At 38.1% G+C, this 25,312-nt stretch overlaps 1 protein-coding gene across 3 annotated transcripts in view; it reads left to right on the top strand.

Annotated features, from left to right (window-relative positions):
• Window positions 1–25,312, top strand: part of LOC116733241 (UPF0606 protein KIAA1549) — a 37,603-nt gene that overhangs the window by 2,299 nt on the left and 9,992 nt on the right. For 2 of the 3 annotated variants that reach the window (XM_032584039.1, XM_032584030.1), the window contains exons 3-12: window positions 10,010–12,145; window positions 12,250–12,338; window positions 13,179–13,338; window positions 13,421–13,551; window positions 14,405–14,597; window positions 14,676–14,735; window positions 14,818–14,963; window positions 19,278–19,455; window positions 19,542–19,726; window positions 24,009–24,244. In XM_032584039.1, the coding sequence (XP_032439930.1) occupies window positions 10,010–12,145; window positions 12,250–12,338; window positions 13,179–13,338; window positions 13,421–13,551; window positions 14,405–14,597; window positions 14,676–14,735; window positions 14,818–14,963; window positions 19,278–19,455; window positions 19,542–19,726; window positions 24,009–24,244 (3,514 nt within the window). Of the gene's footprint in view, window positions 1–10,009; window positions 12,146–12,249; window positions 12,339–13,178; window positions 13,339–13,420; window positions 13,552–14,404; window positions 14,598–14,675; window positions 14,736–14,817; window positions 14,964–19,277; window positions 19,456–19,541; window positions 19,727–23,310; window positions 23,338–24,008; window positions 24,245–25,312 lie in introns of all 3 variants that reach the window. The other variant, XM_032584024.1, reaches the window with a different exon arrangement.

Here is a 25,312-nt window from a genome sequence, read left to right as displayed (position 1 = left end):
CAAGTGGTTTCGATACCTATCGCGTGGCTCGTTCTGTTGCGTTTGAGAAGCAGATTGATGCATGCAACACATTCTGTAATCTGTAGTGTGAAACAAATTGCAAAAATATGACTGTTTAAAAAACAGGAGCAACAATTGCTTTGGAATCTTGATCACAAAATAATGAAATATTTGCACAAGTTTCACAAACAGTTTAAAGAAAACATATATTATTCAATATATTTCAGCAAATATTTGTCTTGTTATTTGACAAACGTAGAGAAACTATGAACTACAGTATAGTTTTTCTACTTTTATATGATCATTTTTTCTTTACATATGTGTTTTTTTGGGAGTTCTATTTGCAGGACTCTAGACAAACCTTTTGCATTAGTTGCACTGGTGAAACTAACTTTTTTAGCTTACTTGCACCAAAGATTTCAACTGCATTGCATTTAATGTTGCAGTTTTACAAGTTTTTTTTCCATCACCTTCGTTGGAGGCTGTTAAATAATGATTAACAGTCTAGTAAACATAAAGTTCTTTATTTGAATCAGAATTATAGAAGACAGGTAACTTAGTGAAATTGGTGGGCATTGTGAACATACTGTTTCTCACCACTAAAGGACATTTAAGGTATTGTTCTGTTATTTAGTTTTATATTCAGGCATATGTTCTGCTAATGCTTGCTGAGTGTAATTAGGATTTTATCTTGATGTATTTCTGTTCTAGTTCTACTTCTCTTGCCTCAGTGCCTGTTTTATCCAGCCTCCACCATTCTGATCAGTATGTGACATGGTTACTCAAATCTTGGAGACTCTTTGCACAATTGTGGCCTTGTTTGTGGAGTGCAGGGCAGCTGCACTGGGGTGCTTCAATTTAAGCTGCAAACTTTGCATTTTGAATCTACTGGCTAAAGTCAAAGATCTGACGTTTGGCTTTCAGACTCAAGAGCTAAACACAAGTAAATGTCTGAATCTGCTTGATAGACATTCTCTCTGTACTTAAATGTATTGATGCTGACGTTATCCAATCAATGCAACTCCCAGAGGAAAAGAACACATTGCAAAAAATCTGCTCTGTTACTTTTTAGCAGGATTATGCAGTAAAAATGTCAGGTAATGAGGAATTAGTGAATCAAAGTTCTGCTGAAATGATAACACAGCCATTAATATAATTAACTGCAGTTTTCCAATCACTGCATTGGTCATATTTGTGATTTGTGATACAAAAAGAAAGTTAAGCAGTGCTTTAAATGGAGCTGCTTGGAATTAGAAGCTCTTGAAATTTTGATAATATTGGTGATGCTAACTCCCACCTGCAGGTGGCAGTAGTTCTTACTTCTACACTGCTGCGTCAGTCTTCCTTGATGTCAAGTTATAGCCTGTGATCGATGTGGCGAATAACAAAAAGTCACTTTTATCATCGTACAAAAGCACAAATATCACACAATTCCATGCAAATATTTCTAAAATTAACAATCTGATTTGACACTGTCAATAGGTTGTATGTTATCTTAAACAGTTAATCGGATTAATCGTGATAAATCGATTATTGAATATAATCGTCAACTAATTTGGTAATGGATTAATTGTTAATGATAGTAAGCAAACTCAAAAAAGGCCATTTTCTGAAACAACACAGCCAGAGCAGTAATTAAGCAAAAATTAAATATCTACATTTTGCATCTAAGATTAAAAAACCCTTCTTTATGTATAAATGCTTCACCCAAAACTAAAATTCTGTAAAAAAATAAAATAAAAAATCTTATTTAGCATCTTTTGCTATCGAATTATTAATTAGTTAATCAAAAAACTAATCAACAGATCAGCCCTACACTGTATTGATGTTCAGTTCAATGGAAAGGGCTGAGCTTATTTAGTCCTTATTAAGCATTTAGTATTTTTTGTTGCATTCCTTTAGTGTATGCTTGATCGTTTGCATCATTAAAGGAATACCGCCTCACTGCCAAGGGGCGTGTACGACATAACTCATACTGCTAATATATATCATTATTATACCAAGGTAAACATTTGCCATGCAGCTCGAATTTTGAAAAAAACCCCTGTAATCTAAGAGTAAATATCCTAAAATTAGATTGGTTATTTCTTTCCAACTCAATAAAGAACACTTTGATTTTCACTTCAGCTGTTGTTTTTTCCTCTCTGCATTGAATTAATTGGTTGACAAATCGGGCCAGCGAAGCTGAGGGCCAGCAAAGCCCCGTCTAATTACCAACGCGGTCTGTTGCCACACGAAATCTGATCTGTTTTGGATGACAATATGTCCATTCATTGTTGATTAGAGCCAGGAGCAGTTACAGATCAATGGTTAGAAGCTATCAGAAGCCAAACTCTGGGTAATGTTGCACTGAGCGGGCCCGCCGCTGACCCGAAACCCACCAGTCTGTCCCGGCCATCGTTATGGCTCAGTTGAGAACAGTGGAAGCAGGTCTGCAGGTTGGGAGGGGGTAAGACGCACCAAACAGACACAAAGGATGAATAATAATTTCAACATGGCCGACACATCTGACTGAGCCCTACCGATATGTGGAAGAAAAATTATGTAAATATTGTACAATCCAGTTTTTCTTTTTTCTTTTTTTTTACTAGCATGTTAGCTGCCAATTCTGCATTTGTTCAAAGCAATATTAGATTTTAACTAAGATGGCGTCCAAGATGGCCGCCATTAAGGACCAGTTTTGTGATATCTCAGCTTTTAATAGAGCTAAACAAATGATTTAAAAAAACATCTAGTCATACATTTTTGGAGACTTTAACCCATCAGTGTCAAATTCACTTTACTGTAAAATTTTGCTTTTCATGGATTTAGTTAACACATTCAGAGGAAGTTGTGCACTTTCTCTTCAATAAAGTACCTTTTTAATAAACATGTATATTCTCAGTTATAATTCGTGCATTAATTGATTTTTATCATCAGACTGGTCTAAGATGTCGGAAATGTAAAAGTAAACTTGCATTTATGATGCGCTTGATTTAATTAGAGTTCAGATCTGGGTGCACCTGCAACCGAAAATACAAATAATGCTGTTCTGTCCATTTGAGAGTTAAAACACTAAATAATATGTTCACTTTTAAATACTGTACAGTAATAAATGTGTCACTTGTTTAATGAGTTACAAACCATAGGATGTTTTAAAAAGTTAAAACCTCTGACTTTCTAAGTCGTTTTCATTGTTTCATTTTCATCTGAAAATATGATTCAGAATGTCAGATATAATTAGATTAAACTGAAAGTCAACAAAACTACCTCGGTTCAGAGTAGAACTCAAAAGGAGCCAAACTGACAATCTTTTCTTTAAACTGTAATAATGGAAACTGTGATTTCAAACTGTAATTTTTTGCACTTTTGTGTAACTGTAAATTTGACTTTTTGTTACTGACTGATCACAGACTATAACTAGACATCAAGGAAGACTGATTCAGTAGTGTAGTAGAAGTAATGATTACTGCCACCTGCAGGTGGGAGTTAACATCACTTAAGCACAACAATTTTTACCACTTTGTGGAAAATTTGCAATAAATTCACAATTAGGGCAAAAAAAATTGGGTATCTGTGGATTTTGTGCAAATTTCTGCGATCGCAGAATCGAAAAAAATTGAAGTGAGTGTTTTAAATGTTCTCCTAATTACTTGCATGAACTAAATCTGTGATTACAATTCTTCAGTCTGTTGCTATGAAGGGTTTTTAAATTCAAAGCTCTCTTTATGATTTACTGTGAAGAAGCTGGCAGCTCATGGTCAAAAGCAAACCGCTTTAAGCAAAAAGCAACATTTGATTGACTTTTAAGTTGTAAACATGTTTAATGAAAGTGCTTCTTGACCTTTGACCTTATTTAGAAATATGTTTTGGATCTTTGAACGAGAGATCTGAGAAGCCCTGCTGAATGTTAACAGCTTTTCCAGCCTTTTTTGAGGCCTTATTGTTCCAAGTCCAAACATATGCGACCTCGTTTTGAGCTCCTCCAGGCGAAATCATGTTGTTTTGGTCCTTTATGCATTACAAACCAACCAGTAAGTACTTCACTTTACCCGTCTCAGACTTTTAGAGCTGAAAGTGTCCTTCCAACCGCCTGGAGGTCTTTACTGAACCCGGCAGACAAAGGGCCTGGACTCTGACCCTGGCCTGTGGGAGGATTGAGACAAAGTGCTGAGTGATGAGCGCCTCTCTGGATGCCTTCTTGTTTTTCTAAAGAAAACCTAGATTAAGATTTTATGTATTTTATGACTTTTATTTGTGATTCTGAGCCCAAAGTTTTGGAAATGACTGAAAAATGTTCAGGGAAGTCAACTGTGGCCTGTAGTTCTGTTTGTTTCTAGTGGTCTCCCTCTCTGTTTCACCTCTTCCTTTTTCTCAATCAGACTCTTGTGCCGCTCTCCTCCCCTCCCCCATTTGCTGCTCCCCTCTTTCTTGAACCCCCCACCCGCCACCCATTCCCTTATCTTACAAAGCATCCCCTCCGGAAAGCAAAACAAGGGTCACATGAATGTTTTATGAGGTCTGTGCCGTGCAGTCAGGTCTCCATTCCCAGGTTCATATTTGTCAAAATCAACCAAAGATAAAGTTTGCAACTTCTTCTGACTTATCAAACCATGAAATAAAGTGCAAATTTGTTTTTTTCCCCTCCTTTCATTTGTTGATCTCTTCCATTTTTATTTCAGTGCTTAATAACTACTATATTAACAGTTTTTTTTAAATATTGTTTTCAGATGAAGCTTCAGCCTGTTTTCAGTTATTCAGCAGCCTGAGTTTTAGCAGAGAGCTTGATCTCATTCGGCTCCACTGATAAAAACAATGCAATCTTTCCCATCTTAAAAGCTTCCCCGATAAACCGAATGTCAGCAGCTCAGCCGTATCTTGATTGTTGGACTCTGCTCGGCATTGGCGGCCGGCCGCTGCCAGCTGAAAAGAGCCAGTCACGCAAGGGGGCTCGGCTGAAAACAGAACCATGTGTGGGGTTGCAGTTAGTGAGCGTTATTACTAGAGAAACACGTCCTCCTGTCTCCTTCTCTCCCCAGAAATTACACAACCATTAAACTACTTTGCTTTGCAATAAAAAGTCTGGCAAACAGAGAAAATTATATCATCAGATTTTTTTTCACTTGGTGTCCAAGCGTTCTTCACACCTAAAACGCATGCTCTCTGTCAGCAGCAGCTTGGAAACCGTGCTCAAATGTAATCTGATCTAGATTAGTTTAAAATATTATTTTCTTATATCTGAAGGTTTCAAGTTATTGTAACAGAATTGCTGTTGAAAATAATATTGATGTTGGCTTTACTTTGGCCCACTCCTCCCTGAATGAACCCAGTTTCTGCAGGAGGATTCATCGTGCTTTGTTTTGTTGTGGGAGTCTTTAAAACAGAAATTAGGTCATCTGCTAACAGTAAAAATCCTCGTCTTATTAGGATAGTTTTAATGTGACTGGCTGTGACATTAAATGTAACATATTTAGTATTAAACATCACAACTCCGCTTCATTACCATTTTATTTCAAGGTATGCAAAAGTATAGAAAAGAGAAAATACAGGGTGGAAGGTATTTTTGTTGACATTTTGTATGTATATTATTCCCCAAAGTTTACATCCATCCGTCCATCCATCCAATGTAAAACTATCTGCCATAAATTACTGAACTTGAGCAAAAATCTATCTAAAAAATCTATCTGAAAATTTGTCAGTTTCTGACATAAAAACATGTAACAAATGCCCCATAATATCCACCCTCCCAAGTTCTATATTCTCTTAACCTGATATAGGTTAACACACAGGAGATCCATAGACACAAGTGAAACTTAATAACTACTTGGAAATTTCTAATGCATAAATTTAAATCTCAACGCTCTCATTTCATAACATGAAGCAATGCACTTTACATTGAGTCCCAATCGTTCTCACAGCATCACTGTATGTAACGCTGCAATCTGAAAACTGAAGTTATTATTTTTGGGCCTAAAGAGGAACAATCTACAGTCATCATGCAGCTTCAGTTATTATAGTTAGAAACTAGAGATCAGGCCTGAAATCTGGGTGGAGTGATGGACTCTGACCTGAACCTGAACCTTCAGAGTTACATAAAGACAGTTACAAAGTCGACCTCCTGTCACCTGAAGGACATTTCCAGGATTAGAGAACAAATGTCCCAACAATATCAAGACAAACTCATCCATGTGTTTGTCTCTAGTTCCATCGATTACTGCAACAGTGTCTTCACAGGTCTGACTAAAAAATCAGTCATCCAGCTGCAGCTGATCCAGAACGCAGCTGCTGGCATTCTGACTAAAACCAGGAAGATACAGCACATCACCCAGTTCTACAATCCTTCCAAAGAGAGAGTATATGTTAAAACACTGTTGTTAGTTTATAAATCACTGAATGGCTTAGCACCACAATACATTAAAGATTTGCTGTTGTTGTATCAACTTTCCAGATCTCTCAGGTCTTCTGGTTCTGGTTCTGCTCTGCATCCCCAGAAACAAACATGGAGAAGCAGCATTCAGCTCTATGCACCACAAATCTGGAACACACTTCCAGAAAACTGCAAAACAGTTGAAACTCTGAGTTCCTTTAAATAAAGGCTAAAACCCACCTGTTTAGAGCTGCCTTTGATTAATATATTTGATGATTGTTCTTGATGATTTTGACAAAATGTGACATTTGTTGCTTATTTTATAATATTATCTTGTGAAGCACATTGAACTGCCTTATTGCTGAAATGCGCAAATAAACTTGACATGACTCAGTGGAGGGCTCAGATGCAACATCTGGTAGCCTGTCGCATTTCAGGCGTGCATTAACACTCTGCATGCCACCTATTTGGCTGAATGGAGGAACTGCCACTGCCACTCATGGCAGATATGGATCCGGATGTTCAGAACACTTACAGGAATTAATGATGATCGAAAACAAAAAGAAAAGTGAGGAAAACGTTGGTTATTCACATCTGTCCAAAATTGGAAAGTTTTCCTAATGTTTTCCTAATTCCTAATAAGGAATCTCATTTATATACCTCACAATGAAGTGGAGTTTTTTGCACAAGTTCATTTTTGAAAATCGGCCCTTCAGTAGTCAGTCCAGTTTTCTCTCTGAGCGCCATGATTGGTGGACTTACAGGTGTTTGGTTTCATGGCTGCGCCTGACAATGAGCAGCCAACCAACTGGAACCCTCTCCTGTTTCAACGAACAGGTGGTGTTGCTGTGTCGTCTCTGAGACCTTCATCATACTTTACCCACAGTAATGGCCGCCCTAATCCAGGCTGAGCACCTATGTGCGCCTGGTTGCTGTTTGCTGCAATAAACTTTGACCAAGTTTAGCATTCTAGCATTAATTATTAAAAACAGGATCAATTCTCTTTGTAGTTTGAAGTAATTAGGTATTATTTAAACAGTTATTTGATTATATTTCGTATGCTATAAATTAAAGTTTTTAAAAGACTCATAAAATGATAATAAAGAGCAAAGACTTTGCTGTTGTAGTAAATGTTGTAGTAAAAGGTACATCCTTTCTCTAATCTGTAATTGCCCGTGTCACTGTTTTCATCCTTACTTCAGTCATTATTATCATCCATCGCCGTCCACTAATCACAATTATCTCAATTAGGTGGCTATTTTTGTCGTCCTTTCACCCAAGCTTTGTTGTCTCAAAAGGTGACTGCTGATAAAAGCCTTTGTGGCCGTTGGGGCGTGTTTTACAAGAGCTGACATTTTGGGGTCATGAGCAGCAGCTTGACCTCAGACATCAGCGATCTCCTGCACGAGTCGGACCCTCTTTGTTTAGTTTTTATGCAGTTTTCAGCCACATAAATGGTTACAATCATTGTTAGAAACCATGTGTGTTTCTGCAACAACCATTCAACCACACATTATTTAAATAATTAACTTTTTGTGCTCTATCACTTTTATGCAAATAAGCTGTTACTAGTTACACCCCCCAACTTGTTATTTAAACTTTATTCACATAAAAGAGCAGCAGACAGATGCACAATGGTAAAATGATGCACGTTGACCCTGAGTCAGACCCAGAAGTAGAACCTCCTGCACAACCAACAAGGAGGTAGCAGTGGTTTCTGAATGCTAAGTCAAAAACAAGACAGTTGTCTTTTCCTGTAGATAACCAGTTGACCAACCATGCTTGTCTTCCAATCATGAATGGATCGGAGCAAAACTTGGGTTGCTAGGTGAAGGGTACTTCCTGCCGATTGTGACGTCATAATAGGGAGGCTTTCAAGATGCCAAAAAACGTTAACTTTTTTTTGTGTGTGTGCTTGAACTGTTTCTAGAAGCAGTAGAAACCCAAATGGAAGTACAGAAATGTGTAAAAAAAAAAGAATTTAGCATGATAGGTCCTCTTTAAGAGCCTGTAGAAAGATCATGGTGCATCAGAGTAGCCTTTTCTTCCTTTGTCTTTGGTTCTTTTTGAAGCAGGTTAGCAGATGTTGTTATTCTCATTTATATGGTTTTCATTGCATTGAAGGATAATCACTTTATTTTGTTCCCTGTATGTTTTCTGTGTGGATGTGTGTGTATGTCTCTACTGGTTTAGCAATTCTATTTAGGAACGTCTCTGGCACATTTACTCACCATCTGAAGACCGATGGGCATTATAGGGACTAAAGCCTGGTTGTAAAGCAGCCAAGCAGTTAACCCTGCTTTTTGGGGTCAAGGGTTAGGTTTAGAGGTATGGTGTAAATTAAGTTTTTTCAAGGTTAGGGTTCGGAATAAACTGCTAATGGTTTGGGTTAAGTTAAGTGTTTGGGGTAGGCATAATTGTAGTAAATAAAGTGAGAAGAAGTCAATACAAAGTCCTAGTATGGGTAGAAATATGAACTTGTGTGTGTATACCCATCTGTGTGCTGCTTTCAAACACTTGGCACAGCAGCAAAGCGTTTGAACAGAAACCCTGGATGTTTCCCAAGTCCTTCCAGGCGGGTTTTGCTAAAGGGGCATGCTGACTTGATTAAGGTGCCAATGTAGGTTATAATTAAGCCGGGAGTTTTCTTTAGGGAAAAGTCAGCCACTTTCTGATTGTATGAAATGATGCAGTAGAAGTTTTTATCAATTGTTCTGATGTTTTTATAGGTGATCTGCTTTCTCTTGTTAGTATTAAAATATCCTCAGAGTCTGTTTCCACACTACAGAGAGCAGCAGCAGACGGCAGTTTAGATTTTAATGGAAACGTCAAGCAAAAACAAAAATTGTGCCTTTAAAGTTCACTATAAGCATTCATGTTGTTTTTGTTTTTCAGTTTCTTTTGAAGACGTTTGTTTTGAAGATTTCCGGTACAAACAAATACAGCATCACCACATAATCACGATAAGCTCTTTCACATAGATGGTATTGTAAAAAGGCCTATAATGTATCTCTATGAATTATTTATGATCTATTTCCTCTCACGAAGCTATTTTTAACATGTCTGTATCAGAGCAGTGTAACTGAGGCCCTTCCGAAAGGAAATTATGTTTGATTTAGTGTTAAAAGTTAAACCAGACAACTTTATCTCATTTCAGGTTAGTTGGAATCACCAACATCATTTCCATTCGCTAAAAGCCAAAATTGTGAGAGAAAGAATATGTAAGATTTATTTACCTTTTGGTTCTCCTTTCTTTGTTTTTGAGAGGGCCACACTAGAAGATTTACTTTGTTGTCTTTAAACGATGCTGACTGTTACTGTACATTTTATATGTAATGTAAATTGGCAGCAGCCTTCCATTTCTCACTGTTTTAGTTATTCATTCTTTTTTATGACCATAAGCTTTGTTTTTAAAAAGCTAACTATTTTGGGGGACTTGTTGTTGATTCAGTATTGGAAAAACTTCATTGTGGATTTCTAATTTAATATCTTCAGATTTTTTTTAAACAATTGCTGTAAATGTAAATAAAGAACAAATGCCTCATCTGATTTTTGATGTAGGACATGTTTTATTGTGTCAGTTTTTGTGATACTTTGATAATACTCCAGCATTCAAAGGTTTACTTTCCTCCAGACTGAAGCACTATCTGTGTTCCTTTGCAGACGAGTCTCTGTTGGACTCACACACCTCCCCTGTCGAAGTTCTTGGAGTGGTTCCAAAGATAACAAGATCATCACCGTCCACCTTACCAGACTCGCATTATACTGCCTTTAAGAATCCGGAGTCACTCAGTGCCCTGCTCTCCATCCCTGAACCAGTTTCCAAAGCAAGAACTGCTGACAGCGAGCTTTTTAAATCAGGGCATGATGCTTCTGAAAACTCTAAATCTGTAGTGCCAGGGAATGTCTATGCAGAGGAGACAGGCGTTCGAACAACTCCACCATTAAGCCCCACTGGACTTCCCCAGGGATTTGAGGCATCAGCTACAAGCTCCACTGAAAAGAGGGGGGTTAGGACTAATCCTCACAAACAGGAATATAATTTTTCTCTATATTCCAAGCAATGGAAGCAACTACCCCAGTCTAATGCGTCTCTGACAACCTTAAATCCTTCTGCTTTGAGAAAATCAACATTTCATCAAGGTCTTAATCATGAAGAAGAAACAACTTCAAGCCTGGTGCAGAATGGGACATTAAAACAACTGCAGTCAGTCATGACCTCAGTGGCCAACCCACCTCTTGAACCTCCTGAACTAGCTTTGTCTGAGTCTGAAAGTCAAAAGGTTGCTTCAAGCCGCCAGATAGTGCAGAACAAATCTGAACGGAACATGAACAAACTATCCAGCTTAGACGAGATCATGGCTCCTGGCTACCATGTGCCTTTCATCACCCCCCAATCCTCGTTGGTTTTTTCTGACCCTAACCAGGTGCCTTCAGAGGACTTCTACCCTACCAACACCATGAATGTGGACTGGGGTTCTGGAGACTACTTGGAAACAATGTCCTTCTTCAACACGGATAATGATGATTACTCTCTGGTTACTAAAGTTCTCTCAGACCCATACGATATGGAGGATGACACGGAAATGTACGACACATCCTTTCCTTCCAGAGTGGGCATATCGCCTTCCTCCAGGCACCCTGGTTATGTCTCATCTTCTTCCAGCCTCATGACTCCACACCTCACCGTTCCTCCACATCAATCCATTTATCCATCCTCCCTTTCTACAAAGGTTTCCAATTTACTGCAGCCAACTGATGTAGCTGGAACAGATGCACCTGATGTATCAGACATTGACTGGGGAGATGCCTTCACAATTCGACCAACAGATGTCCTCTTGCCTGACATGAACAGCTTAGAGTATTACACCACTCAGCTGACGAAGGACAGCAATGCTTCAGAAACTGGAGCAGAGTACAGGCAGAATGTCACTGAGATATCCCTCAATGCTACAATGGCTCCACCCTCCACAGACGTCATCACTGATGGTAATCTGACAGAGGGTGAGTCCTCCAGCGATCTGTCAGGGTTTGGGCCTCATTATGAATCAACTACAATAGTTACCACAGAGATTACTCCCCAGCTGAGCAATGCTTCTGAGTCTTTTCTTGTTCCTTCCATCATCCCAACCTACGTCTTAGATCCCTCTTCTTCTGTATGGGGTGGTCCAGTTTCCACCACAGGCTGGTTTACACATACGCTCACCATAGATATTGATTCTGCTTTAGCAGAAGTTTTACATCCAAGTGCAACATCTCTGCTACCAGAAGATTTAGCGTCGTCTTCTTCTCTGACAGATGTCCATTGGTTTGTTACAGAATCATTCGATGACGGCCCTACACTCATTACTCCCATCATAACTGCAACTGTAGCCTTCTCTCCTGAACCCCCTGAAAACACCACTGCCATTGCAACTGACCTAATGTCCCAAGACTCATTTGCAACTGAACAAGCCGGCGATATGACTCTAGTTTCAAATGAATCCATGTCTTACAATGTTACTCTGGTTCCTCCGGTTATGTTTGGTGATCAGAGCGTGATGGAGGAAGACGGAGCGGATAACCTAACCACAGTGGTCACAAACCCAACGAGCAGTGAAATTATTACTGCTGCGGCAACCACAAATCCAGCTGCCACAAATACCCCTCATCAGGCAACAACCAGATCTTCTGCCACCGCTGAAACCTCAACTAGTGTTAGCATCACCACTACTACCAGCAAAACAACCACAGCTCCATCAACTACATCAAGACAGTACCTCTGCAATGTTGACCACCCTGCTTATTTAACAAAGGCTGGTAAGTCTGAAGTCTGTTTTCACCCTAGCTGTTATTAATGTGTAAAGTTTAAATAAATATCCATATATGAGAGACTACAACCTCAAACTTCTGCTTTGTGCAAGGTTTCCAGTCTGGGGTGACTGTTGGATTTGCCAAATCTCAAGTGAGAGACATTCTGAAAGTGGAATTTAACAAGTCAGTGGAGCTGCAGGTAAAATTGTTATCTGTCATTACAAAACGAATAAATAGCAACTTTGCAAGTACTACATTCAAAAACATTTTTGTTTTTGACCCAACTACAATTTTTAAGTGTACATTTTCCACAGTATTGGTTCACATTCCACAAACTAGTGGTGAATAAAAATCAAAAAGTATCAATATATCAAGTGAAGACAGCAAATAGTTATGGCCAAACAAAGTGGTAAATGACAAGTCGATAAACAAGTCTACTTTATTCCATCATGTAGACATTTTTTAAACCATTGAAGTGTGGGAGGTAGCGTTTTGGGCCAAGAGCTCATTATTATTTACAATCCCACCATTAAGCAGATTTGGAGTGTTTGAACTTTCTTTTTATCCAACTCCACCCTATGGGCTCAACCTCAAGATATAATATTTGGGGACAAGTGGCAATTTGAACTTTAATATGGTTTGAATTTCTCCTTAGATCCCTTGTAAGTAAGATTTTAAGAGTGGGCAATCCCAGAAAATATGCAAATAGTTACCAATTTGTTTGTAGTCACTCCAACATGAATCAGTTTTAGTTTTTTTTTCATTGTTAGCTGTAAAAAAAAACAACTCATTTCCAACTCAAATCCTTTATAATTTTATGACCCCTTACCACAAACCTCTTCCCATTTCATATCTTTGATAATTGTATTTGCTTCCAGCTCCCATTTTCCCTTCATATTCTGGTAATTATCTGACAAATGTGTTTGTAGGTGTTTATATATATTCAATATTATTGATCTCCGTCTGATATTAACCTACAAAGAGTTAAATACCTTTTCTCATCACTGTAAGTGATTCTCTTTTTATATTTACTGTAAAGGTTGTTAGCCCTCCTCCACAGTTCGTCTTCCGGGTGGTGTCAGGTCCAGTTGTGTACACAGCCATATCTGTCATCAACGCTTTGCGAAGGTCCGCCCGGCGCTTCCTGTATGTGTCCCCTAACCAAACGACACCGGACCAGAAGTACCAAGTCCACACAGGTGCATTTTCATCTCCTTAAATCTTCTTATGAAGCTGCCGCAGACGTTTTATCTGAGTCTCCCGGTGACTCCTCTGCTGCAGTGTTGCAGTTTATCCCGGGTCACGTTGACATGCGATACTGCAGCTTCTTTGAGAGCGTGGAGAAAGGTTTGATCATGGCTTTTGCAGAAGTACGGCGTCGGTCGAAGGAATCAACCAACTTCACCATCCATGTGAGTGATCATTTAGGGTAGAACTTTATGAAGGCTCACAACTGTCTGTTAAACCTTTTGGAGAAAATTTAGCTTTATGATCTTTTTTCTTATTGTTTATTAATTTTAAAGTGGTGAGACTCAATTAAAAATAATAATCAAGTTAATTGCAAGTTCTATTTCAGCATACTGCCCCCTTGAGCAGGGACATTCTAGATTATTATTATTAAGTGTGATTGAATATTAGTCTATCAGAAGTTTCAGGCACAGTGACACTGATTCAAAGCCATTTCATCAAGACACTTGTTCTATTTTAAATTATTATTTTTCACTGCTTCTGGGTATTTTAAATTATTGAATCAATACTCGGCTGTGTTTTTTGTGTATTGACTGGCTCTCTTTATTAATCAGTGTTCTTAATAGCTGAGTTTATGAAGGTCTTGATGCTCAATTCAGATTTTTTGCTGAAATCTGATTTTTTTTTTTTTTTTGCGTAGTCGTTCATGTTACTAAACAAATGCAACCGCAATCAGACTGATGTGCGAACAGTTTATGACTATTAAAACGAACCGATTGCATAGAAAGATAACATAGACGTCACACAGCAGCACTCTGTTTATGGAAGTATATTTAAGTTTTCTAACATCGGATTTTTAGGATTCTTTTGTTTTAATCGTGAGCCTATTGATCTTTAGTGCTTTTTGTGAACCTCTTAAAACAAATATAGGATTTGTAACTATTCATATCCACACTGCTAAGTTCTGTTTCTTCCTTTTTCTAAAACGAACTATGTCATAATGGGAATTTTTCTGTTGCTCTCTAAAAGACAAAATGTCTTGCGCTCACAATTTTTGCATTTTGTTGCTTGTTTCAGATTCTAAACATCACTACGGCTACAAACAGATATGGGGAAAAACAGCTGACGAGGCAACCAGTAGACATCACCTTCACTGTCAGTGGTTCTCGGGGTTATCTTATGGGGTCGAAGGTCAGCAACGCACTAATGAAGCTCACAATGGTAGAGTTTAGCTACTACATTGGTTTCCCTGTGCTGCAGATTGCAGAGCGTGAGTACTAAAATGTGGAAAAATAATTCTGCTTTTATTCCCCGCTGGATCATTAATGCTTATTTCTTTTTCCTTCAGCTTTCCATTATCCAGAGCTGAACACCAGTCAGCTGCTTCGCTCCTCCTGGGTTAGAACAGGTACAACAGTTCCAGGTTCTGCTCCAGTCAATAAACTGAAAACAATCATGATTGAAATGACTTACGATTGGTGTGTTTATAGTTCTCCTGGGTGTTCTGGACAAGAAAATGAGCGAACGGACCTTTCAAGCCAACATGGAGCGCAGAGTGGCCTTGTTGCTCGGGGAAGCAATGGGACAAGTCAGACGGGTCAAAAGAGCAACCACTGTTGGCAACAGCAGCGTACAGGTAGCGCACCTTTGCACTCATTCAGAACGTTAGAGGAAAAAACATGAGCTTAAATCTGCTGTAACTTTATGTATTTGTAGATTTTTAATAAGAAAATCTAGAAACAACAAACAATATGTAATAGGTTTCACCAACAAATCTCCTGACAGCAGTTACACTTTATAACTTATATAAAGTCACAACAAAAGTCCTCTTAAAGCTGTAAGTAACTCATTTTATTAATATTGTGCATACGTCTAGTTGTTTTTAAATGATGGGAGAACAAAAACTCGCTGGCCTAGATTAAACCATAGTGTTCTCCAATTTGGGATTATTTCACAGTGATGACACTCTGCAACAGATATAAAATCATATAAAAATCAAAGGAAGTTTGTAACATTAGCAGGTTTTATTATTTAAATCTCGTGCAATGTGTCCCATTTGAGGATAAATCACAAATGGAGCAGCAGCTTGCTTCCTAACTTCAAATCTTAAAGTATGTGAAATTGACTATTTTTTTTTAGATTTGTATCATGTTATAATGTTATTCTCTCTTCAAAAACATACACACTTAGATTTTTTATGGCACTTTATTATGCTTTAAAATGATATTATGTGCCTGGAAAATTCATAATGCCCCCTTTAATGATCCAAGAGCACTGTGTTAGAGTTTATTTGTGCCTCAGAACAGAAATGATTTAAAATCCTAAAGTTTACAATAACTGGGCAGTTGTAAAAGAAATGTCAGCTATTCAATCTGACTGTTAACAGAAATCATTACCAGATGAGTCTAAACTGCAGTAAATGTATTAAAAATTAACAAATCAGAAATGCTTGGTACTCTGTCCAACAAAACGAAAAACAAAGAAAACCTCCACCTAATAGTTTAAGGTAAATTAAGACATAATACCTCAATACCAGGGGATTTTTCTGGGGTAAATGTCTGTCTGGTTCTCTTGTTTTCACCCTGATAGATGCAGTGGAAACTAATGGGGGTAAATAGTTGCCCCAGAAAGCAGCCCTGGTTCCTGGAAACAGATCCTGCAGTGGAAACACACATTTATTCCACGCTAAACCAAAACATGGGCACACACACCCCCACACGTGCATGCACACACACGTACACCCACGCCAACACACGCACACACATCAACTCTGCAACTGGATGCTTAAGCTAACAGAAGCCTTCCTAAATATTTTAGATTCATGCCTCTGTTTACTTTTAATGTCTTTATAAACGGTAGAGACTCTGAGTGCTGGGACGGACTACAGACTCATTATGTGAGTTGCAGTAACCAGTGAAAACCTTACTGCTTTACTAATCAAGCTTCATCTTTTGTGGGTCCTCTCTGCACCTGCTCATCTCATCTCCAAAGGGGGGCAGGATGTGGCTTTTTTCTCCATGGCAACAGCATCCCATTTACCCAGGAGACAAGCCACTTAACAACCTCCACCTAACGGGGTTCAGATTTCTGTCGCTTTTCCTCGTTTTTTCACTCGCCGGCTGGGGAGAGCCACAGACCTGCTAACAGCAGATCAATTATTCATTTTGTCTCTTTCTCAGTCTGGATCCTTCGGTTCAGATGATTAAGAGTTGTCTATTTTGGTAAAGTAGCGGCTTTAATGCGGTGGGATTCAAAGACATGAAAGATTAAAGAAACTTAGAATCAGTGAATGCCACAAACGGAGATAAAAGGGACGTGTTATGAGGAATATTTTTACTTGACTTTATAAAATCTGAGTTCATAATGTGGATGTCGGAGTAATAATTTCAAACATTCTGCTTCAGAAATGATCCTAATTCAACCTGATAATTAAACAGAGAATTTAAATCTATTTAATTAATATTGTTCTGAACTTGCCTGACCATCCACACAGTCCAGCACTGGACTGCTGGACTGTGTGTAAAGCTGACCGTCTCTTAGTGTTTTTTTGCACACTAATTCACATCCTGTGTGTCAGACAGATGCCCTGATCTACCATGACAGAATAGGCGTAGTGTTGTCACCCATGAAAATACCTGATGAGGCTTTCTGAGCAGATAAAAGAGGAGACTAGAGGGGGACGGCGGGGCAATAATACACACATTCATGCTGACCTCTTTCCACTCTAATAGCTGTGCATGAACTAGAACTGACTCTGCATGAGGTCGCCTGCCCAGACACGACCTGAGCGTCAGTCTTTCCTGTTCCACAGACAGCAGCAGAGCCTGAGGGCGCCGAGCGGGAGAATCACACACACGCACACACACCCCCACTCACACAAATAAAGAAAATAATGTGGGGATCATTTAAACAGTGACCGATCTAATCAGATACGTATTTGCCCCCTAGGAGGCTTCTGTTGATGGCAAGCATAGGTAAATATTTAATGCATTTTTCAAAGTTGTCACCTTTGCCACCAATAAATCTTTTACATCTCCATGGAGGAATGTTGAGACACCTTTATTGAAGAAATGTTTTAGTTCAACCACATTTTCCTGTATGAACAACCAGTTCAAGGTCATTCGACACCATTATGGGTCAGCAGCCAAATTTGCTCAGACTTAAGGTTACAAACTGACTGCCCAACATTATCCTGAGTTGCTTTAATGATGTTGAGTTGGCCTGGTCCTAAAGCAGCAAAGCAGCACCAGATCACCACACCACCTCCACCATGTTTGACCATAGGTTAAATGTTGTTCTTTTCTGAAATACTCTTAGTTTTACACCAGATGGAACTGGACACACATCTTCCAAAATGTTAGACTTTTGTCTTGTCAGTCCGCAGAATATTTTTCCAAAAGTCTTGCTTAATCTGACTTAACTTAGTCAGTGAGCTTCAGATGTTGTTCTGGGTTCTCCTGTCCCCTCCTGGATGAATTATCAATGCACTCTGGGAATAATTTTATTCTTTATTCTCATAATAAAAATAATAAAAAACCGGACAAAGCTTTAATTGATAGATGAGATGGTATATTACATTATCTTGGACTTTGTGCAACAGCAGTAAATGTATTAAACCATTTTTAAAAGGTAACATTTGTCCAGACATAAAATAAAGATTACTGTTCAGTTTGCTCAAACGTTCCTTTGAGGGTTTATAGCATCCTGCTAAAGTATGCTGTGTCCAAATCTTTTGAGTTTTACTTTCTGCCTTCAAACGAATTCTCGACTCCTCAGAGTTGCTGTGTTTCACTGACAATGAGGCACTGCCTTCTTCATTATAAAGTAATTCTTTCCCACAGCAGTTGTGACACATTGCTCGTTAGGATCTTCATCAGATATTCCATTCTTAATTTAGAGAGCAGGCTGCGTCCCTGAATAGCTCGGTTGCTTCTGGAAGCTCTTCTTTCCAGCTGCTTGTGTTTGAAAGTGGAAATATTTGTAACAAAACAAATTCTAACTTCTTAATTACACTGCAGGGTTGGTGGTGAAGCTCACTGTGGTCTGCACTGATACTTAAAGCTTAAAATAACTACAGATAAAAAGAAATATGGTAGCATTTGAGGGAAAAGACATAAAAAACATTTAATGAGGTAATTACTGAAACTAAGTGAAAGGATAACTATGTCATTATGAGTGCTGATCGGTTTGTGTAGAATAGAAACCAGACAATTATACTCTATTTAGCAACGTCCCTTTTCCTTAAGCTGCTGTATATTTTCTTGCAATCCAGCTAAAAGTATGTCAAAACCCGTCTGACGTGGTTAAAAACTCAAGGGAAGGAAGTACAGTTTAGGAAACATCGACTCTTCTCACAACATGAAGAAGATGAAGAAACAATAGAGAGACATTTGTAGACTTACACAGTCAAAAATTAACAGCAATAATTTGGGTTATTTAGACTGTCGTACGCACAAAATGAAAATTTTTCAAAATCATATTTTCAGTGTTTGTTTATTTGCAAATATCATAGTTTCAAATTGAATATTTAATTTGTAAGCAATTTTTTTTATTTGAATCTAAATATTCATTTGGCAAGCTAACAATTTAACTTAAAAGTTATAATTAGGTCTGAGATAGCTAAATATTTAGTTTAAAGCTAAATATTTAATTTGGAGCGTTTAGCTCCAAATTAAATATTTTATTATCAAGTTATTTAAGTCTGAAATGGATTTTTAGCTTTAATATAACTAAATATTTAGTATGAAGCTACATATTCAGTTAACATTAGCAAGCTATCTATTTAGCTTAAGCTAAATATTTAGCTCTGAGCTAGCTAAATGCAGCCCAGAGCTAAATATTCAGCTAATATGCAAATTCACTTGCTTTTATTAGAACAAAAACCACATTTTATATAAGTCCACGTTTTTCTTGAGTCGAGGCTGAAATCGCTGCATGTCTCCTCTGTCAGGTTTTGAGTGTGAGCCGGCTGGAGGGTGCCGACAATCCAGCAGAGATGGTGTATTTTGTGGAGGGTCATAATGGTCAGAGGATGCCTGCTGTCCAAACCGCCAACCTGCTGAACAGCCTGGATGTTCAAAGGGCCGCCATTATCCTGGGCTACCGTGTGCAGGGCGTTCTGGCTCAGCGTGAGTATCCTCTCTGTTCCAGATTACCATGGTTGGTGTTAAAGCGCCATGTGTCATCCTGTCGCTCTGCTGGTGTTTGCTTCCAGCTGTAGAGAAACTGGCGTCCTCCCCCTCCGACTCAGAGAACAGCAACATGTGGATCGTCATCGGCGTGGTGGTTCCGCTGCTCGTCGTTGTCATCATCATCTCCATCCTCTACTGGAAGCTCTGCCGGACCGACAAGCTGGAGTTCCAGCCGGACGCCATGACAACCATCCAGCAGAGGCAGAAGGTACATCCAACATCCATCCAACATCCACCTGACAACCATCCATCCATCCAATTATACATCCAACATCCATCCAGATATCCAACAGCCATCCAAACATCCAACATCCATCCATTCGTCTATTATCCACCCACCTGACAACCATCCGGCAGAAGGTACATCCAACATCCATCCATCCTACTTGGATGGATAGATGTATATATGGGTATATAGATCCATCCATATACAGTACAGACCAAAAGTTTGGACACACTTTGAGAAGGTGTGTCCAAACTTTTGGTCTGTATTGTATGTTGACCCATCCAACATCTATATATGTTGGATGGATGGATATTGGATGAATGCATCCAACATCCATTCATCCATCCAAAGTCTGGATGATGAATATTCTACTAATAATGCTGAAACTGGATCAATAATATTATTTAAATGGTGTTCTTACTAATGCAGCCAAGTTGTTGCTGCTTTTCCATTGTTTCCTTTTTTTCTAACAAGTTTGTTTGTGTTTCATTTGGATTGAATAAATTACATTAGTAATGGGGAAAAGCTTTTAATTATTAACCATGCTTTATTCAGGGTAAACCTTTAATTTGAGCCACAGCAAGTTATGCAGTGTCTGAAGAAGATAAAGCCTGAAAGAAATGTGACTAATGGTCACTTGAAGGAGCTGCTGATAAATTAGCTCTATCTGTCTTTGTAATGAATATGCAGCAGGAGCAGAGCTCTAATAATTTTATTACAGAGAATTATTACTTCTCCTCGTGTTACTCTAAAAGGCAAATTACTTCTGCTGGTATTTATTTCTTTTCAGATTAATTTTCCTGTTTCCTTATTTTTATCTGTAACAATTTAGATCAGTTTTCTCCTTCTTGTTCTTCAACAAGGATGTATAAAATTGTATCACATTTAAAAGGTTTTTATTATTATTATTTCTTTCAGTCCCTTATATTCAATGTCATAATCTCAGAAATAACCAGAAAAATATAAAAATTTTGTTCTCCTGCCTAGTTTATAGCATCATTTTGATCAAAAGCTCCTTTGTTTGTTTTTATAATGTTACTGATGTTATAGTTTTCCTCGGGGAACCACACAGCTTATTTATTCCAACTCTGACTGAATGTCTGCAGCTGCAGCTTGCTGTTTTTCTGATTTAAACTGTGCTTTTATTGTGAAAAGTCTGAGCAGATGCTCTGACTGGTTAGAGCACAGCCTCGTCTTTTCTACTCATCGCCTGTCACTCATCCTCACTGCTCTTCTCTCAGTCCACCACTTCATTCAGTGAATCAGGAGCTTCCCTTCACCGGCCGCGCCCTCCGACTAAAAGGGATATTGAGTTTAGTGAGGATGAAGAGGGGGAGTATGAGGAAGAGGAGGAGGAAGAAGAAGATGAGGAGCTGGAAGTTAAAAGGGGGAAGGTACAGAGTAGTGTCTGGTGGTTTGTAGATTATGTAGTCAGACAGTTTGTGTGTGATTGTGGTTTATGTTGTTGAATACAGTCATGTTAAAAAATTAGGACACCCATTGAATATTTAGTTCTTTTAGAAATGCTTTCATATTGATGTTATCAATAAGAAAACAAAGTGATTTTATGTCACTTTAACAACATAAATCCAACTTTTTTCTCATTAAGCAAAATATATCAAGATAATTTTATTTTCTAGTTGAGGAAAAGCTAGGAACGTTTTGTCTTTGGACCTCCATGTTTTCCTCAGAGGAAATGTTTCTTCTTTGCACATCTTCCGTTTTCTTTAGCAAATTGTGGGCTGCTGTTAGACTATATTTCTTTGGACAGTCAAACCTCTGCATTTTAGCTAACGTTTTGAATGTCCTCCACTTCTTTTAGACTATTTCTATACCATAAAACAGTTCATTTTATGTTCTTTAGAAACTCTTTAAATCCCTAACTACACTCATAAGCCAACATTAGACAGCTTTTTGAATCTCACCACTTTCACTTTAAGAGTGAGGAGCACCAAGCTCGATGTTTCTGGTTTTTAACGGGGCAAACATCCTTCAAAATGCTGAGTAATGATGTTTTAATCGAGCACACCTGCTGTGATTCACCTGTAGGTGTGATTGCAGTCATTTTAGGACAGAGTTAACATGGGTTGTCCTAATTTATGACCTGACAGAAATTGCTTCTAGCAAAAGACAATTTTTTATATACTTTTTATTCATGTCACTGGAATTTTTCATAAATATATGTCCAGTCTGCCATAGAGTGTCCTAATTTACTCACATGACTGTATGTGTATTTACACATCTTGAATTAGAAAGGTGATAGATGTATTTTATTGGACAGAATCTGGTTGTTGTTCAAGTTTTGGAGGTTTAAATTATTACCTGGTGGAGAAAAATATTCAACATGGAACCATTCATTCTGTCCATCATTGCTTCTGTTTAGAAACCAGTAGCTCTTCCCAAGACTAGACAAAATATGAGCAGTGATGAAGAGGAAGAAGAAGAAGAGGAAGAAGAAGAAGAAACAGAAGAAGAAGAAGAAGATAATTATGACGAAGAAGAGGATGAGGAGGAAGAGGATGAAAATAAGAAGTTCAAAATGAAAAATATGACATCTGAAGAGCAACAGCTAGAAAGGATCAGAGCTGTGCCGACTAAACCATCAGGAGTAAAAACAGAAGAGAGGAAAGTTGAGTCTAAAGGGAGGAGAGCCAAGGAGAAGGTACATGGAGGCCAGTGGTTGTTTGGGTCCTGGATCCTCTCATCTAGTCCACAGCAGAACTGTAGTGCTGGACGTGTGTGGACTGTGGTGTGTTGTTAGCAGCCGATTGTGATTTGTTGTTAGTGTGTAGGTTGTGTGTTGTGCAGTAGCAGATGCAGTGTGTGATCTGTTGTAGGTGAGGCATGAGACGTTTTCACCCTAAGACAGCCTCTGTGTTTAGAGAAATGTTTCAGCATTATCATATTTGTTTTAATGGAAACTGAAAGCAAAAATTCTCTAATTATTGCAAAATGACATTCATGTTAATTCGTGTCTGTCTGTGGCCCAAAACACACAACTTGACTTTTCACGCTACGACCAGACCTTTTCGTCAGCATAAACAGAAACAGTAAACTCAAAGCTGCTCAAACATGATCTCTGTTTTACTCTTTCACTTTTTTCACATCCTACTACATAAAAAGTACACTACTGTTTTAGCAAGTGAAATATTTTAGTTTGTATTTTCCCAACAAGCAGATATGTTTCGGAAAGTTGGAGAAGTTATTGCTGGAAATCGTGAGAGTGTTTTGGGATCAGCTCGGATGAGACGCGCAGCAACTGCAACATTTGTAAACTTACTGTCCTTTAAAGGCTTATAATCTAAAATATATTATTTGCATTTGATAATTATTTTTCAAGTTGAGGAAATGTAAAGTTAATCACCCATTTATATTATATAATAATTTACAGTAGATTTTAGGTTTTTAAATCTAATACGGCAGAAAAATATTGATGTTTCAAAACAAGTGTCGCTGTTTATCATTAACCCATTGCAATCAAATATGCTTGGAAATGTTTTTGTATACATGAATATTTTAGGCTGAAGTTTCTACTAAATAAAAAAACAGTATCTATTGTCTTTCAGCAGGTTTTAGTCAAAGGAGGCCAACAGGTGAGGATTTTAAAGATCAGAACATTTGGCTGCAATCCTTTTCCTCTTGCAGATTGCTGTCTTACATGTTGCGTAATAAGCATCACACAGAAGCATTCACACAAATATCCTCTCTTGGGATTAGCAGTGTCACACAAGATTAACCATTTTTAAGATGCACAATTGAATGTTTAGGAACTAAGAAGAGTGTTTAGTCTGGTAGCCACATCTCATCTCAGAGTTTCTCTGTCTGTCAGCACACAGTGAGCTTCTATTCTCCTTTTACCCCTGTGCTGCTGGAACGTCCTGAGGGCTTTACACAGAAATAACCCCACCCCCAAAACCCCCACCCACCACCATGTCAGTTCTGTGTTTACCCCAGTTTCTAACAGACTGCCAGACTCTCTTTATTCATTAATGTCTGCCTGTCTCCCTCCTGCAGACCCTTTCAGTTAGTCAACCTAATTATGGCTCTAAAATTGTATTTCTGTCTTGGCTGCAAATATAGAGTCTTACTGGAATATTTATGTGTCATCCTGACTTGGAACTTGTTTGTTCTCCATTTAACCTGCGAGTACAATCCAGCTCACAGCAGCTTAGCAGCTCTACCATAATGACCTCAGAATATTATTCCGCCTTTTCTTTCCGCCTTTATCCGTGCTGTGTTTACGTCATCCTCCTCTCCTCCTCAGCTACAGGCTCCCAGTGTGAAAGGCTTTGATTTTGCCAAACTCCATCTTGGCCAGCAGAGTAAAGATGATGTCATGGTGATCCAGGAGCCCGCCCTGCCAGGCTCTGGCTCTGCTCCTCTTGCTCAGTCCATTAAAGATGGCTTCAGTCCATCTGAGAACGGCGAGGTCCCAACGCCCAAATCCAAAACCTCCGCCTCCTCCACCAAGGCGTCCCGCGGCGGCCGGAGGCGAGAAAGGTCAGTGCTACTGCAGGGAAACTGTGCCTAACTGCAGACAAACGTTTTCTTAAACGTTGTCTGAGCTGCAGATTCGGGTTTTAATTACACAAGGACCATAACAAAAAAAAAAAAAAATACTCTGCAGGTTAATTAATACAATTATTAGTTTTGGATCTAGTAAGACTAAGAGATTTTTTAAATGAAATTACAAGAATGAAGTCATATTAGCATCACAATAACGTCTTAATATTATCCTAATAAACTTTTATAGTATTACCAGAGGAAAATCATAAAAATATTGAGAAAAAAAAAGTTGTTTTAATAAGAGCAAAGCTCTGACAGTTATCAAGATCTAAGGTGACTTGATCGTCCAGTCTGTGGTTCTTTCTTCTGAAAACTCAGTCGTTTGATCAATTGTTTTTTAATCCATTACTGATAATGATTTGATGCAGATGTGGTAAGAGAGTAAATATTTCTATACTTATAAGAGCAATACCAAAGTTTAACTTCACAAAATGTGAAACATTCCTTATTTTATATTTTGTAGTGTATTTAATGCAAGAGTTCTCCTCATAGTAATACATTATTGTCATAATTTAATCACTTTATTCTGGTGATATTATGACTTTATTCTCATATCATTGTGTCTTTTCTCTTGTATTATTGGGAATTTATTCTTACGAGGTTTGTTGTACAAGCCTATATTTATAATATTATATGTTTATTCTCATATTATTACAACTTTCTTCTTATATTATACCACCAGACTTCATTCTGGTGATATTACAACTTTAGTCTTGGAATATTATTACTTTATTCTTGTTTTATTATGACTTTATTCTTTTATTATTTTCACTGTAGGGTTGTTGAATGTTTTCTTGTTTTTATGCAACTTTATTCTCATATTATTACGACTGTTGTATGACTTTATTCTTCTATTATTACAACTTTAATAATTTTATGACTTTATTCTGGTAATATTGTGACTTTATTCTTTGATTATTTCCACTTTATTGTTGTACGACTGTATTCCTGTTTAACTCCATTTTGACTTGTTGGACGTCCTGGCTCATACCTTCCTGGAAG

The sequence above is a fragment of the Xiphophorus hellerii genome, chromosome 2 (genome assembly GCF_003331165.1).
Source record: "Xiphophorus hellerii strain 12219 chromosome 2, Xiphophorus_hellerii-4.1, whole genome shotgun sequence".
NCBI classification, from domain to species: domain Eukaryota; kingdom Metazoa; phylum Chordata; class Actinopteri; order Cyprinodontiformes; family Poeciliidae; genus Xiphophorus; species Xiphophorus hellerii.
The sequence above is the reverse complement of the archived record's forward strand: the minus strand, read 5'-3'. Positions and strand labels throughout refer to the sequence as shown.